The following is a 16,087-nucleotide window of genomic DNA, read 5'->3' on the forward strand; positions in this document are numbered from 1 at the left end:
GGATCATATGGCAGTTCTATTTCCAGTTTTCTGAGGAATCTCCACACTGTTCTCCATAGTGGCTGTACTAGTTTGCATTCCCACCAACAGTGTAAGAGGGTTCCCTTCTCTCCACATCCTCTCCAGCATTTATTGCATGTAGACTTTTGGATAGCAGCCATTCTGACAGGTGTGAAATGGTATCTCATTGTGGTTTTGATTTGCATTTCTCTGATTATGAGGGATGTTGAACATTTTTTCATGTGTTTGTTAGCCATCTTTATGTCTTCTTTGGAGAAATGTCTGTTTAGTTCTTTGGCCCATTTTTTGATTGGGTCATTTATTTTTCTGGAATTGAGCTGCAGGAGCTGCTTGTATATTTTGGAGATTAATCCTTTATCAGTTGCTTCATTTGCTATTATTTTCTCCCATTCTGAAGTCTGTCTTTTCACCTTGCTTATAGTTTCCTTTGCTGTGCAGAAGCTTTTGATTTTAATTAGGTCCTATTTGTTTATTTTTGCTTTTATTTCCAATATTCTGGGAGGTGGGTCTTGGAGGATCCTGCTGTGATTTATGTCGGAGAGTGTTTTGCCTACGTTCCCCTCTAGGAGTTTTATAGTTTCTGGTCTTACATTTAGCTCTCTAATCCATTTTGAGTTTATTTTGGTGTATGGTGTTAGGAAGTGTTCTAGTTTCATTCTTTTACAAGTGGCTGTCCAGTTTCCCCAGCACCACTTGTTAAAGTGACTGTCTTTTCTCCATTTTATATTCTTGCCTCCTTTGTCAAAGATAAGGTGTCCATAGGTGCGTGGATTTATCTCTGGGCTTTCTATTTTGTTCCATTGATCTATATTTCTGTCTTTATGCCAGTACCATACTGTCTTGATGACTGTGGCTTTGTAGTAGAGCCTGAAGTCAGGCAGGTTAATGCCCCCAGTTCCATTTTTCTTCCTCAAGATTGCTTTGGCTATTCGAGGTATTTTGTATTTCCATACAAATTGTGAGATTATTTGTTCTAGTTCTGTGAAAGATATCGTTGGTAGCTTGATAGGGATTTCATTGAATGTATAAATTACTTTGGGTAGTATACTCATTTTTACAATATTTATTCTTCCAATCCATGAACACGGTATATTTCTCTATCTATTAGTGTCCTCTTTGATCACTTTCACTAGTGTTTTATAGTTTTCTATGTACAAGTCTTTTGTTTCCTTAGGTAGATATATTCCTAAGTATTTAATTCTTTTCATTGCAACAGTGAATGGAATAGTTTCCTTAATTTCTCTATTTTCTCATTATTAGTGTATAGGAATGCAAGGGATTTCTGTGTGTTGATTTTATATCCTGCAACTTTACTGTATTCATTGATTAGCTCTAGTAGTTTTCTGGTAGAGTCTTTAGGGTTTTCTGTGTAGAGGATCATGTCATCAGCGAACAGTGAAAGTTTTATTTCTTCTTTTCCAATTTGTATTCCTTTTATGTCTTTTTCTGCTCTGATTGCTGTAGCCAAAACTTCCAGAACTATGTTGAATAGTAGTGGTGAGAGTGGGCACCCTTGTCTTGTTCCTGACTTTAGGGGAAATGCTTTCAGTTTTTCACCGTTGAGGATAATGTTTGCTGTGGGTTTGTCATATATAGCTTTTATAATGTTGAGATATGTCCCTTCTATTAGCTTTAGTTTCTAGACTTTGACTTTTAATACAATTATCGCTTTCTGGTCCTCTGTTTGGGATTCTTGTCCAGCATCCTGGTTGGGCAGCATCTGCCTCTGGCTCTGGCTTGGTTCCTTGACCCAGGGAGCAACAGTAACATCTATTGGCCAATTTGTGTAAGAGCAGAACCAGTTTTTAAAAATGTTTTCTCTACATGTGCCATCTGCTGGCGGACATGGGAATGTTCTTTCATTTAGTAAAACCTGTTCAGCAAGTATTTTATAAAGTGCCTACTATGTGCCAAGCACTATGTTCGACAGAAGCTAGGAGTTTTTCTAGGCACTTTACATATATTAACCCATTTTAGCCGGATGACAATTCTAGAAGTAGGTATTATTTATTTGTTTTTGGCTGTGCCAGCTTTCTCTAGCTGTGGGGAGAGGGGGCTACTCCTTGTTCCAATGTGTGGGCCTCCCATTGTGGGGCTTCTTCTGTTGCAGGGCACAGGCTCTACGCACTCGGGCTTCAGTAGTTGTGGCACACGGGCTTAGTTGTCCTGCAGTATGTGGACTCCTCCAGACCAGGGACTGAACTTATGTCTCCTGCATTGGCAGACTGCTTCTTAACCACTAGACCACCAGGGAAGTCCCTATGAAGTAATTATTATTATTCCTACTTTACAAGTGAAGAAACCGTGGCAACTGAAGGAGATTTTGCTAAAGGTCACAGTGCTAATAGGGGTCAAGGTAGGCTAAGAACTCAGAGCCCATGTGCTTGGACCATAAACAAGTAAATAAGCAAGATATTTTTTATGAGGAAAATAAAGTGATGTAAGAGTGATGGGTAAGGGTATTCTTTGAATGGGGTAGTCAGGCAGGCTTCTCTGAGAAGGTGTCTTACCCTGAAGAACGGGAAGGAAGGAGCCCTGCAAAGAGCCTGGGAAAGATGAATCCAGGCAGAAGAAACCGAGTGCAAAGTGCTGAGACGAAATATTAAATATTGAGTGGGAAGCCAGTTCTGGCCATTCTGCCCCTAAATCCCCGCCAATCAGTTCTTCCCTACCTGGTTGCAGCCTCTGCATCTCTAAGCCAGATTCCTTTCCCAGCTTCCTCCCTGATCCCTCTGCCTCTGGCCTTTCCCTCTGGTCCATCCTCTGCAATACAGCCAAAGTGATCCTAAAAATGCATGAATCTGCTCCATCACACTGCCCTGCTTAAAACCTGTCCCACTACCTACCTTCTGGATGAAAAAACAAGCCCTTTGGGCTAATGATCTGTAACCTTCCTCCCCATGGCTGTGGTTTGGTCCCATCTCCCGTTAGCTCTCCTGGTTCCCTTCATTCTAGCCACATCGAAGTCCTTACAATTCCCTGAAGGTATCAGTTTGTCTCAGCCCTGAGGCTGCCCCTGTGCCATCTCTTTTATTTGGAATGCCTGTAGCTTCTCCTCACTTGCTTAACTGCTTCTCATCCTTCAAAAGTCAGTTGAAGGAATTCCTTCTCTAGGAAGCTTGCCTTATTTTCTACCCTACCCACCCCTCCTTAGTGCTCCATGGCATGACGTGAGTGCGTGTCAGCCCCCATCACCAACATCCCTCAACATCAAGTCCAAATCTTTGCTGTCATGCCTTATATTCTTGTGAATTTGTGAGCTCCTTGAAGGAAAGGATTATCTTATTTATCTTTCTGTCTTCAGGGTCCAGCATTAGCCCCAGCAAATGGTACAAGCCCTATAAATATTGTTTGTAGTTTGTGAGCTATAAATTGTTTAGTTTTTTACTTTTTTTTTTTTTGCTTTTTAATGATACATATTTGCATAGAGTAAAAATACACTCTTTTCTAGCATGCAGTTGATTTTGACAATCAAGATATGAAACAGTTCCATCACCCTCCAAAGTACCTCCTGCTGCCCCTATGTAGCCAACCCTTCAGATCAACTCCAGCCACTGGCTACTAGTGGTCTGTTTTCCATTCCTGTAGTTTTGTCTTTTCCAGAATGTCATATAAATAGATGCATATATTTTGTCCTTTTAAGTTTAGCTTCTTTCATTAGCATGATGCTTTTGAGACTCATCCTTATTGTATGTATCACTCATTTGTTCATTTTTATTGCTGAGTAGTATTCCATTGTATGACTATTGTATAGTTTATCCACTTACACTAGCTTGGGCATTTGGGACGTTTTAAGCTATGTGTACATCCATTATTTACTTTCACATACAGGTTTTTGCGGGGACAGAATTTTTTATTTATTTTGGGAGTGGAACTTCTAAGTCTTATAATAAGGATCTTTAATAGTGGTAAAGAACCTGCCTGCCAATGCAGAAGACCTAAGAGTCACAGGTTCAATTCCTGGGTTGGGAGGATCCCCTGGAGGAGGAAATGGCAATCTACCCCAGTATTCTTGCCTGGAGAATCCCATAGAAAGAGGAGCCTGGAGGGCGACAGTCCATTAGGTCGCAGAGTTGGACACAACTGAAGCAACTTAGCACTCATGCAGACTTATAAGAAACTGCCAAATTGTTCTCCAAAGCATCTGTACCATTCTGCATCCTTACCAGCAGTGTTCCAGTTCCTTCACAGCCTTACCAGCTCTATTTATGGGAAAGAACAATTAGATAGCCTTTGCACCTTTTTGGAAAATCAGTTGATATGTGCTGACCTATTTCTGGATTCTAGAGTTCATTTCATTGATGTGTCTATTTTTTCACCAGAACCACCCTGTCTTAATGACTGTAGCTTCACAGTAAGTCTTGAGATCAGGGAGTAAACAACTGCAATTGTTCTTCCTTTAAAAAATTGCCTGGCTAGTCTAGTTCCTTTATTTTTCCATATAAATTTTAGGATTACTTTTCTACATCTGTAAAAAAGATCCTGCAGAGATCTTGATTTGGATTGCACTGAATCTATAGTCAGTTTGGAAATAACTGATATCTTAACAATACTGAGTTTTCTAATCCATGAACATAGCACAAGCCTCAATCTGTTTAGGTCTTCTTTCATCAATATTTGCTGCTTTAGAGATGTACATAGAGATTATGCACATATTTTGCTAGACTTATACCTAAGTATTTCCATTTTGGTGCTATTGTAGGTGGTGCTATCTTTTTATTTGGCATCGTCTTTTAAATTTCAAGATCCAGTTGTTTAATGTTACTACACAGAAGTACAATTGATTTTTGTATATTGAGCATGCATCCTCATTGAAGGCTTCACAGGCAGTGCAATGGTAAAGAATCTGCCTGCCAATGCAGGAGACTCAAGAGACGCAGGTTCGATCCCTGGGTTGGGAAGATCCCCTGGAAGAGGAAATAGCCACCCATTCGAGTATTCTTGCCTGGAGAATTCCATGAACAGATGAGTCTGAAAGGCTATAGTCCAGGGGGTTGCAAAGAGTCAAACACAACTGAGCTACTGAGCACAGCACGTCCTCATTGATCATTCATCCTCTTTTTTTGGTTCTTTGCATGTTGAGTAATTTCAGATTGTATCCTGGATTCTGTGAATGTTACATGGTGTAGACTCTGGGTTAATATTGGGTTTTGTTGTTGCTGTTATTTTAAGAAGAAGTCAACTAGTTTCAGACCCAAAGTTGTGTCTCACCTTCTGTTGGGGGTGGTTCTAATTTCAACACAAATCCACAAAAGAAAAGAGAAATAAAAGGGAAATTTAAACCATGCAGATTACTTTTCCAAAGTTCTGCTCCCCTGGACCACCTGCCTGCTTTTGTTTTATTTTCAGAGTCATTAGGTAGTTGTGTTTTCTATTTTTGTCCAGAATTTTTATGTAATCGGTAGGAGAGATAGGTTCTAGTGGACTTTGTCTCGATCAGAATTTGAAACACCTACGCTGAAATTTTTAAAAAGCTAAGAGAAATGAAGTCTCAGAATACCGTGAAGGCAGTGACAGCAGGAGAGAAGTTCAAAACTAAAGAGACAATAGTAAACACCTCTCCCATGTTTAGACTCCTATTCAGGTGTCAGGGTGCTCCTAAATGGTGGTATCCAGGCCAAAAGGATTATTTTTTGATGAGAAGATTTAAGAGCTGGTCATTTGCTTATTTGGTCTCAGATCTAATCGCCAGATTTTCTCCTGTTCTATACTGCAAGGAATTGACCATTGCAGGCTACATTTCCCCTATTCTGTGAATATTAGCTTCTAATTAAGAGTCTGCCCATAGGAGGGCAGGAGAGAAGAAATCAGAGTATTTCTCCCACTCTCTCTGCTTTGGAAGCATCCCAGGAACAGAGACCTTTCCTCTATGGTCTGGATTCGCCAGTTACCCACTCCCTCCACATCCCTGCTGGGCTTCCCTGGTCCTTGGCTCAGGAACACCACCTCCTCTCCCTGTCTTTCCACCCTACAGGGTGTTTCCTGTTGCACCTGGGTTGCCCTTTTCAACTCTTGCGACATTTTTATAACCAGTTTCTTTGATTTGATTAAATACTGGCATAGGCTTTGTTTATCTGAACTTGGACTGACACAGTCCATGAGGGAGGGCAGAATCAAAGCTCTAGTTCCTGTCTCCTGACTCACATGTCAGTGTCTTTCTATCACCCTTCTCGAGCTCGAAGAGAAAGTCAGAGGATAGACCAGCTTCGGCCCAACCAGGAGGGCAATGCACTGATCTAAGCTGCACATTATTTTACAGGAGTGTAAAAAAAATTTTGTTTCACATATATGACCAATTTCCTAGAAGAATTATCTTGTAATCCAGCACCATCTTCCTTTCGTATGAATACAGTATCTTGTCATTTAGGACTCTGAATCTTCCTCACCCGTATCACCACTCCTCCATGAGTTCTTTTGAAACAAGCAGTGGGTAAGTCATACAAAACCCAAGTGACTTTGGGGAGATCCAACAGAGCAGGCGATGAGACCTCAATGAGAACCAGGCTGAGACTGGGGCGGGATTCCAGCTGAAGAGGTCAGCAATACCAAAGAGAAGATGGGATGGCTTTATCCTAGAAGCAAAGCAGGAATCACGGGATCCAGTGGTGTCTGAGACGCTTCAGAGGTTTGGCAACTCCCCCAGGCCCTAGGGCTGCTACATGGCAGTGAAGGGAGGAGAAAGCCATGAGGAACCCAGGTGGAGTTGGAGCTAACACCTGACCCAGCCAGTCCAGGGCAGCCGGACGGCATTTTCTGGGCTATGTCCTGCCATGGACTTATGAGACAGAAATAAAAGCACAGTCGGCATCTGTTACAAAAGACCTTTAATGGTCTCCTACTTATGGTTCTTTTGTTCATTTGTCCTGTTAAGAGTTGATAAACTGTAATAACTTATAAGGAATGCCACAGGTACAACAGATAAACCTGGAAGGTGGCCCAGGAATAAGGGTATCACAAGAGTCACTCAACAGAAGGACCCCAGACCTGGAGACCCGTCTCAGTCACTTGTCACCCCCCACACCCCGGCTGAGCGCCGGCTCACACTCGGAAGGAGGAGGAGCCCCCTCCCCCAGCAACTGTGGCTAGACCCCAACACCGAGCAGAAATGCTCCAGGAAGATGGTCATCCTACATGGATCCCAAGTGCTCTTGGATCTGCAGAGCAGGCCATGATGCATCCTGAGTTTATGAGTCCCCCTTCATACCCACCTCTCCCGTGACCCTTGCAGTAATCCCTTTGAGGCGGGCAAAGCCTGGCACTATCTCCACCTTACACAAGGGGGAACTGAGGTCAGGACCCCAAGGGCACACTTGAACACAGAAGAGCACTTGGCACTCTTTCTCCCATGCCACATGGCTTGCTGAGTCCTAAGTCTCACATTTTCACCTGGAATTCCCCGGGTGGGGGCCAGGCAGGATTCTGTGCCAAGGGCTGCTCCAGGTCTCCCCAAAGTGCCCACCTCTTAGTCAGCCCTGGTGAGGGACCTCGGCAGAGGGGCAGGCCAGCAAGAAGAGAATTTGGGGGATGGCAGGTGGGGGGACCAGCCTCTCTTCAGGGACCCGCCTGTAGCCCACACACTCAGTTGATTGCAAATGTGGGAACAGAATCCTATTAGAATTGCTTCAGAGAGATTTGCTGCTTACAGGGTATCTGGAGGAATTCTGCCTTCATAGGAGGGACTCTGGTCATAAAGTCCTCCCTCAGCATTTCTTTTTTGAAATCTGGACTCTTCTCCACCTGGCTGTATATTAAAGAGGAACCCAACTCTACCTTCTCTTCCTATCACACTGCTCCTCTGTCATCTCATGGGCCTGGGTCAGGAAAGTCAGGTGTCACACTGGGGCACAGGCACAAGTCCTGGGGTGGGGCTGGGCCTCTTTGCTTCATTCACAGTCCCCCACACTGCCTGGGCCAGTATCAGGGACAAGACCTGTCCTCGCAGCACCAGGCCCCCGCCCAAGTCAAACCCAGGCCAGAGCTTCAGTGGGGGTGGGCTACAAAACCATCAAATGTTTGCGCGTTTACATGTGTGTACGTGTATGTGTGTGTGTGAATAAGCAAATATTTGGACCTAGGTCTGTGATACAAGTTCCAATACGAAGATACTTTGTATTGGAATGCTAGGGCCATTCCAACATGAAAAGCAAGAATAGAACCTGTGCTTGCTGGTCTAGGATCAAACCTCAGAATGGTGGTTTGAAGTTTTTTTCAAGAGAAGTTTGAAGGTGAAACCTTGATAGGCAAGACAGATAAAAGAAGAGTTGTTCTGGTGGAGCTAGGAACGAGGGGGCGGGGAGGGCTGAAGACACAGCCTTTGCCTCCACCCCCATCTTCCCACCTTAGCAGCTCCTGACAAAGCTCTGTGGATACAGAGGTTCCACAGCACTTGGTTAGAAACAAGTGCTTCAGAGTCTATGGATCATGGGTCCCGGGGACCTGTGCTTTGACTTCCCTTTTGGGGTGGAGTTGGAAGAGAGTGATGGGTGGTGGAGGGGGAAAATGTTCCCCCTTCAGTGGGCCTCTCTCTGGAGCCACTGTGCAGTGAGCCTGCAGGGGAGTGCTAGAGGTTGGGATCCTGCTCCACAGTTAGGCCATTTCAGTCCTGGAAGGAGGACAAAAGTGGTGGAGCTGCCTGGGCCAGAACAAATTGCCAGGCCCAAGGCAGGCTTACGCGTGAGGGTGGGGAGAGTCTGTTTTGGTCCATGTTGACTTTAAAAACATCAGAACGATTATAGGCCTATGTCTAAGGGACCCTAGGAGAGTTCAGGACTGGGGCCTAATGCCTTCCTCCAGGATGGGTGGAGGATGCTCAGTCCCCAATCGCTGGCAGGAGGGAAGCTGCCTCTGTGGGCTGCTGAAACCACAAGGGATGAGTTAACTCAGATCTGAGTTAACAGGCCTGGTCTTTCCTTGAGCCCAAATCCCTCCCATGTGTCACCAAGAAGTGACAATTGGCAGCTCTGGTTGATCCTGGAAGGGGCCTGACACTTTGAAGGGGCAGGCAATTTCTATTTCACCTCACCCTTGGGGTTCTCCAACAGGGTAGTGGGGGGTTCCCCCCCGCTAGGCCTGGGGACTGGAGGCTCTTTCTAACCTGGAATCAGATCCAAGCCTTCCTGGCCTCTGACACCAAGATGCACCCAGCCCCCTGATCACTGACACTATCCACGTCTCTCTGTTTTGGTTGCTGGGACCACGGCCTGGGGGGGCAGACATTCCTGGACAGTGTCTGAATTTCCTTCTCAGCTGGGTCATCAAAGCCAAACTGGCCCCCTCTCATTCTGGTTGACCTCCGCCTAAGTGAGATGGGAGCAAGAGATGGAGGAGGTGGATGAGAGGGCTCAACTGGCAGCATAGTTCTTGTGTGACCCTGGGCTGCTTCCACGCTGTGGCAGGGCCACGGCCTGAGCAGCCATTTGCAAATTACAGAGCTGATTTTCATCTCTTTTTGGCCTCACAAGTCCCTTGAGTTGGATGAAAAAGAAATGACTGTCCCATTTTACAGTTACAGAAACGAAGCCCAGGGGGTTGAATGAGACATTCAAGGCTCCTCGGATACATGGCGACAGCCAGTGGGGAGAGGCATCGTGGACTTCCGGGCCAGGGTACTCTTCACTGCACCATGTGGGACCAGCTTGTCAGTAATTTCCCCAGCTGAACCAAGACCCAAGTGAGTTCACCTTGTCAGTTTGGGCTCTGAAACCGAGGCCGGTGGAGTCGAGCCAAAGAACTCAGTCCTTATCTTCACAAGGACTGCACTCCACTCTTGGTTGGGAAGGTGAGGAAGTCCAGCTGGCTCTCTGCCTGTAGACTTTCACCTAGGCCATGCTCTTCCTTCCTGCCCAGACTAATATGTACATGCCACCCACTGCAAAATCTCAGTGTAGAGAGATGTGGTCAGCACAGGCCACAGATGTGTGGACAGAGCCAGGACCGTGGGCTGGTGCCTGGAGCCCAGTGGGGCTCCCCACCCCTAGTTTCACTCCAGGGGTTCACCGGGACAGGCTGACTCCACATGGAGAGGGGCCGTGCAGAGAAGGGGCTGCAGGATGGGGTAGGGTTTGGAGCCAACCAGAGGCCTGGAAAGAGAATCTGGGCCTTTCTCAAGAAGAAGCCTCTCTGTTCACTGTGCTGCCATGCATGACTATGCAGGAGGGCACTCAGCCTAGGGACATGTGGGGCTGAACTCCAACCTGTGACCACTTGGGAAGCTGTACATTCCTAAGTGGGTTGAATCCACCTGGAAGAGGCACCGTTTCTAACTCACATCAAGGCACTGTATGGGCTAGCAGCAACCATGGAGCCCTGAATGCAATGGCCCCTCATTGCTTCCCCTTTAACTCCCTCGACCGCTTTCTGAGGACAGGGGCTGGGACTGACCCAACTCTGCGTCTCCAGTGCTTAGCACCAAGTGGAGAAGTCAACCAAGCATGGTTACACCAAATGAACTTGACCACTGTTCTTCTGTAGTCCTGGGCCCAAACAGGAAATAAGAGGTTAAATAGGCCCATGATGCTTCTTGCAGCTGGAAAAATTTCAGTTCAGCACTGTGATAAACCCAAAATGGTCAGTGTGATTTTGAGGTGGAAGGAGATTAAGAAACCAGCTTTCTTAATGACAAAGCTTTTGTGTGACTCTGTTAGGGACATGGAGAGAGGTCCATCTGTAGGTAAGTGATCACTCCAAATCCTAAAGGGTCTTGTACCAGCACCAAAGGTTCCAGAAGACAACCCTGAAGAGCGTATGCTTGCCATACTTTGTTCCAACAATTCATTAACTCTCCAGCTGCCCAATGAGGTACAAACCATCCAGCAAGCTCTGGGAGGGACTGGATGCAGCTGGGACCCTAGAATTGACTGGGGGAGTACGACTGTCCCAAGCTGACTTGTTTCTGACCTGGAGTGAGATTCAGTAGGGAAGGGCTGGGGAGCAGTGCCAGGCATACGAACTGAGTAATTTCACCATGGAAAATGGTTGCCAAGTCCATCCCAGGAGGGGCTGAACTGAAGAGCTGAGATCCAACTTGTATAATAAAACTTGGCCATCTCCCTTTTCACAAGTATGGGGCACGGACAGAAAGGAGGAAGAGACCCCTCTGCCCTGCTAATCAACACATTTGCTTGGGTATGAGGTAAACTTCAGGACATCCAAAGAGGGTGTGAAGTGGTGCAGTGCCTATCACAGCTCTCTTCCCCTCCCCCCGCCACACCTCAGCAAATACAAGCAAATACAAACACATTCTGTAATACTTGGTCCCTAGGGCCAAGCGGCTCATGATAACTACAGCCACAGCTTGACATCAGGCAACCCCCTACCCCGGCCCAGCCCAGGGACCTTAGAAGGGCCCTTCTGAGGCCTGGAGTAGGTGTAGGGTGGTGGTGCTAGGTGACCTCTATTGTCCCGCCACCCCTAGGATTCAGTGAAACCTCGTTGGTGGCAGACAGACAGAATCAGTGGTTCTGGCTCCACCCACCAGACCAGAAACTCTAATGTTCACAAATTCTTGGAGGCAGAGCTGGGAGGGCCCTTGGTGATCATCTGGTCGAACCCCTTGGTTTTCTAGGTGAAGTACTGAGGCCCAGAGATGGAAAGGAACTTGCCCAAAGACACAGCAATGAGCATCAAATGTCAGAGAAAAACAGATGACTCTTAACACTTTCTGCCTCATCGTCTGCCTGCCCTGTTGCCCTGGAAGTATGCCCCATGTCCTAATCACACCAACATCAGGCCACGGGTACTGCACACCCATGACACTGGGAACCACTGTGTGTGTGTGTGTGTGTGTGTGTGTGTTGGGGGGGGGTGGTGGTCATCAACTCCCCAAAGAAACAAAAGAGTCCCCCTTCCTTTTAGGTGAGGACAACTCAGTGGACCTTGCCACCTTCTAAGGAAAGACCCCCTTTGACTGTGGGCACAGTGGTCTCAGGGGCTCTCTTCCAGTCCAGCCCTGGAAACCTGCAAGGGCAGGAAGACATTGGTGGCCTCAGTCGTTCTGGCCCTTCAGCCTTGCTTCCCACCAGATCGCTGATCCCTCTTAAGGAAGGGAGCAGGGCAGACCCTCATCTCTCACCCCGCCCCCATCTCAGAGTCACCCTTCAGGACACCTCCTCAAGACCTTGGTGCTTTCCAAAGACCCCTACCTTCTGTCTGTCTCACTCTGTGCATATCTGTGGATGAGACACACACAAGATACAAGGCAGCTAGGTTATTGCATCCTGACGATACTGAAATAGACTTGGGCTACTTCACACGACTTGCCTTAGACTAGGTAACTGCTGGTAAGAAAGTCAGCCCGACTGCTTTGCTCCATTCCTGGGGTCTACAAACCTTCACCAAGGTCACTGTCAGTCACAGGGTGACAGGGGGCAGGGACGAGGGAGGAAGAAGACAGGTGTTTGGTGGGTCCGAACTCCGAGCAAAACTGTGTGGAAAATCTATCCATGGGTCTGTCCCCTCCCAGCCAGAGGAGGATGGCCTTCAAAGCGGTCATGTTTTAGCTGCCAGAACTGTATTAATCACCTGGGACAGTGGCCACATCCTCTCACGTGTCTTGAGCCCCCATCCCCACCCCACCAAGCCCTTGTGCCCCATCTTCCCCTTTCTCCTCCCCATCCCGAGTCAAATTCCAAGGCCAGAGCTGTGCTGGCCTGTCTGGGGGTCAACAGGACAAGAGGGGGGATGGAGAAGTGACGCAGTGAGAGGGTGAGGGTGGTGCCTGCGGCCCTGTTGGCATGGTGATGGGGGCCAATCCTGAGCCCAGGGGTTCGCCACCGTGACCTGGAAGACTGCTGGGGCCCCCTGGTAGAAACTGGAAGAACAAAGGGGAGGGGGGCCAGGACAGGAAGAAGACGAACAAGCATCCTAGTGCATGAGAGTGGACCTGGAGCTGCCGGGAGGGAGGGCGGCCCCAGTCTATCTGTCGTTGAGCCGCGGAGAGCCGGTACCATCCTCCTCCTCCTCCTTGTCATCCTTCATGCCTTTTAGTCTCTGGCGGGCAAAGTCCTCAAACACAATGTCGTCATCGCTGGTGGGAAAGACAAGGAAAACAGGCATGTTTGCAGGGCAGGGAGAGGAGGCTTCTCCAGAGGGGTCGGAGGGCCTGTACAGCCCAGCAGACCCAGAGGCCAGCCTCTAGGACTGGTCTTGGATAGAAAGGCCTGCCAGGCCAGCACATCTGGATGCCCATCAATGACAGTGGGACCAGCCAGCTGCAGAAATGCCAGAGGGAGACATGAGTTTGCTAGGGGCTGGAAATCGACCCAGCTCTTGAGAAGTTGGGGTTCAAGTACACAACAAATTGTGGATGGGGGCGGGGAGTGAGGCAGGGTTAGGGCCAGAGGAGGAACTTATTTCCACAAAGAGGCCAGGCCGACAGCAGTTTCACAGCATATTCTGAGTCCCCCAAGAACAGGCCCAGGAAACCCCATCCACCCCTACCCAAAGAACTACCCTCAGGAAGCATCCCTGTTCTCTGAGTAAACCCAAAGGCCCTTTCTCCAGGGAAATGTCAGCTCACTTTCTACCCTGAGGGATCTTGGATCACAGGGTCTGTGGGGGCTGGGGTGGGGGATAGGCAAAGCCCAATAGGGGTGGGGAGCAGAAAAAATGTGAGTGGAGAAAGAGGGTCCCTGAGTGGGGTTTCAGGGCTAAAGGCTGCCTCTAAGAACAATCAGCTACCTTCTACTAATAAAACATCCACATGGGCCCACTCTCCAGGCCCCAGCCCCACAGAATTCAGCCAACTGCATGGGGTATCCTCCATGGGGTGACTTAAGACCCGACACATCTCCTGGACGACAAAGGAAGCACAGATTTGGAGCTGGAGCGAGAAGGCTGCTTGGCCCTGGAGGTGGTTCATGTTTGTCCAGGTCCTCCCTTCTGGCCACCGTCCTGTGAGGTGACAGCCTTTGACCACAGGGCCATCCATACTGGTCCTCGTGAGTCAGAAACAAGAAGATCCCCAGAATCTTCCCCACCCCACAGCCTGATTCCACTGGCTGGACACCAGCCAAGCAGGAGGGTCCCAGCCCAGGGCCACAAACCAGCCCTGTGACAGCCGAGCAGGTACTGTGGATGGACGAACGGACTGACGGACTGACGGACGTGCAAGGACGAGGGAGGAAGACAGACCCCACCAAGGCAGGAGGAAGAGGAACAGGCACCGAGGGTCCTTCAAGTCACATGCAGGCAAGCGGGTTGCTGAAGAGGTGAGCAGAGGCGGCGCTCAGCAGACAGGTTAGACCAGCTGCTCCTCGGGGTTAATTAGCATAAATGCAAATAACCAGGTAGCCCCGCCCACCGCCCAAGGCCCGCCCCGCCCATGTCTGCAGGCAGGGTTCTGCTTACTTGGTGTCAAGTTCTATGAGATTGGTATCTACTGGCGTCTCGTGCTCTGGAACTAAACACAGGGCAGATGACCACCCACGGGTTACTGGTGAGTGGGTGAGGGGGCAGGTGGGCACAGGTCCTCACCCCAGGACAACTAAGCTAAGGTAGGAGAGGGAAAGGAGAAAGCGGGAGTGAGGAAGCCAGGGCTGGTCCCTGGTCTCAGAAACACCTCAAATGAGCTTAACTGCAGGGAGGAGGGTCCAGGGAGAGCCAACCAAGGAGGGCCAGGGAGCAGCACCAGGGGAAAAGACCCTGCTCTTTTTGGCATGTCTCCAACACAACTTAGATTCGTTTGTTGCATGCCTGACTCACTAACTCTAATGTAACTATTTATTCACATTTTCACATCTCTGAATTGCGGTATGTTTTACAGTCACTGGCATTTCATAGTTTAATTATGGGGACATTTTTCTTTCTTTGTAGTACGTGCTACAATGTCTCTTTTGACTGAAACAGTCTTAGGTTTAATGAAATATGACCAATGATGTATCACTTGGAAACATCACCAGGATGGTGTGCCCATATATCATCCTATCCATGCAGGCCCTTCGACTATGCCTGGATGCGAGGCAAGGGCTCCTGGCATGGCCCTTCCCACCACCCTCACCATCCCCAGCCCACAGAGAACAGAGCCAGACCTTTCTGTCTACTGGGGAGTTAGATGCAAATAGGAGTGTGGGCCTCACAAAAGATCCTGTGACCTGGGGAAGAGGGGTGACCCTGGGCTGAAGGCTGACTCAGTGCAAGGTGGGGTGACAGGGAAACCCTATCCCAGGAACCCACAGATTCTGCTTACCTTCCCGATGTGGCGGTTCCTCTTTGGGCTTGGGGTGCATTAGGGTAAAAGGCAGTTCCACGGCCACATCGCTGAAAGAGACGCAGACAGGTTGAGCCTTGAGCTCAATCCCAGACTCAATGCCACATCAGTCTGAGGACTGGGAAAGGTTCTGTGATTAGAGGAGGTAACTCTGGACCAAGAGGCAGGAAATCTGGCCCAAAGCCCCAGTCCCACCACTCTCTGAGCATCAGCCTATCTGGGATACCTCTTCTTCTGGCTCCTGAAAGAAATGGAAACTTCCTCTTTCCTGAGAAGGCTCCTTGAATTCCCATGAGCTGGGAGGTGGCATGGGGCAGTGAGCATGCATTTTGCTTACCGGGTGGCTCCAGAGGGGCCCCAAGATCCTGTGGACCTCCAATGGTCACAGCGCAGCCTCCCCTGCCACTGCCCTTCCCAACTTCCTGATTGAAGCTCCTCCCACCCTCACTCTCCTATCTCTCAACATCTCCAGGGGGCTCCTATGAAAGTGCCCAGGTGGTCTGAGCCCCCTGCAATCTAGATGATGCATTGCTGAGGTCAGTTTAATCAAATTCAAGCTGGATGGGACCCAGGTCCCAGCTGTCTACACAGAGTTGTCTACACTGTGCTCAGAGCCTTGAAGCCCTATGGGGGTGGAAGGATGGGAGAGGTGGTGCTACTGGCTAGTGCTTCTGACCAGGCTTCTCCGCCCTTGGCCCTGATTGACAGAATAATACCAAGAACAGACACTGACAGGATGCTGACTCTACACCAAGCAGTACTCTAGAGTCACTCTTTTTAATCTTCACAACAGCCCTATTATACCCAATGTACAGATTGGGAAACTGAGACCAAGGAGAAAACGTATCTTGTCCAAGGCTC

General features: G+C 48.4%; 1 protein-coding gene across 4 annotated transcripts in view; it reads right to left on the bottom strand.

Annotated features, from left to right (window-relative positions):
* Positions 1–6,828: 6,828 nt before the first annotated feature.
* The window catches only part of ARRB1 (arrestin beta 1), a 79,540-nt gene continuing 70,281 nt past the window's right edge, over positions 6,829–16,087 (bottom strand). For all 4 annotated transcript variants that reach the window (XM_055423689.2, XM_055423690.2, XM_055423688.2 and 1 more), the window contains 3 exons: positions 15,206–15,276; positions 14,368–14,419; positions 6,829–13,045 (listed from right to left, as the gene is read on the bottom strand). In XM_055423689.2, the coding sequence (XP_055279664.1) occupies positions 12,934–13,045; positions 14,368–14,419; positions 15,206–15,276 (235 nt within the window). In that variant the 3' untranslated portion in view covers positions 6,829–12,933. The remainder of the gene's footprint in view (positions 13,046–14,367; positions 14,420–15,205; positions 15,277–16,087) is intronic.

The sequence above is a fragment of the Moschus berezovskii genome, chromosome 14 (genome assembly GCF_049115385.1).
Source record: "Moschus berezovskii isolate FMDL1 chromosome 14, NW_MosBer_1.0, whole genome shotgun sequence".
Lineage (NCBI taxonomy): Eukaryota > Metazoa > Chordata > Mammalia > Artiodactyla > Moschidae > Moschus > Moschus berezovskii.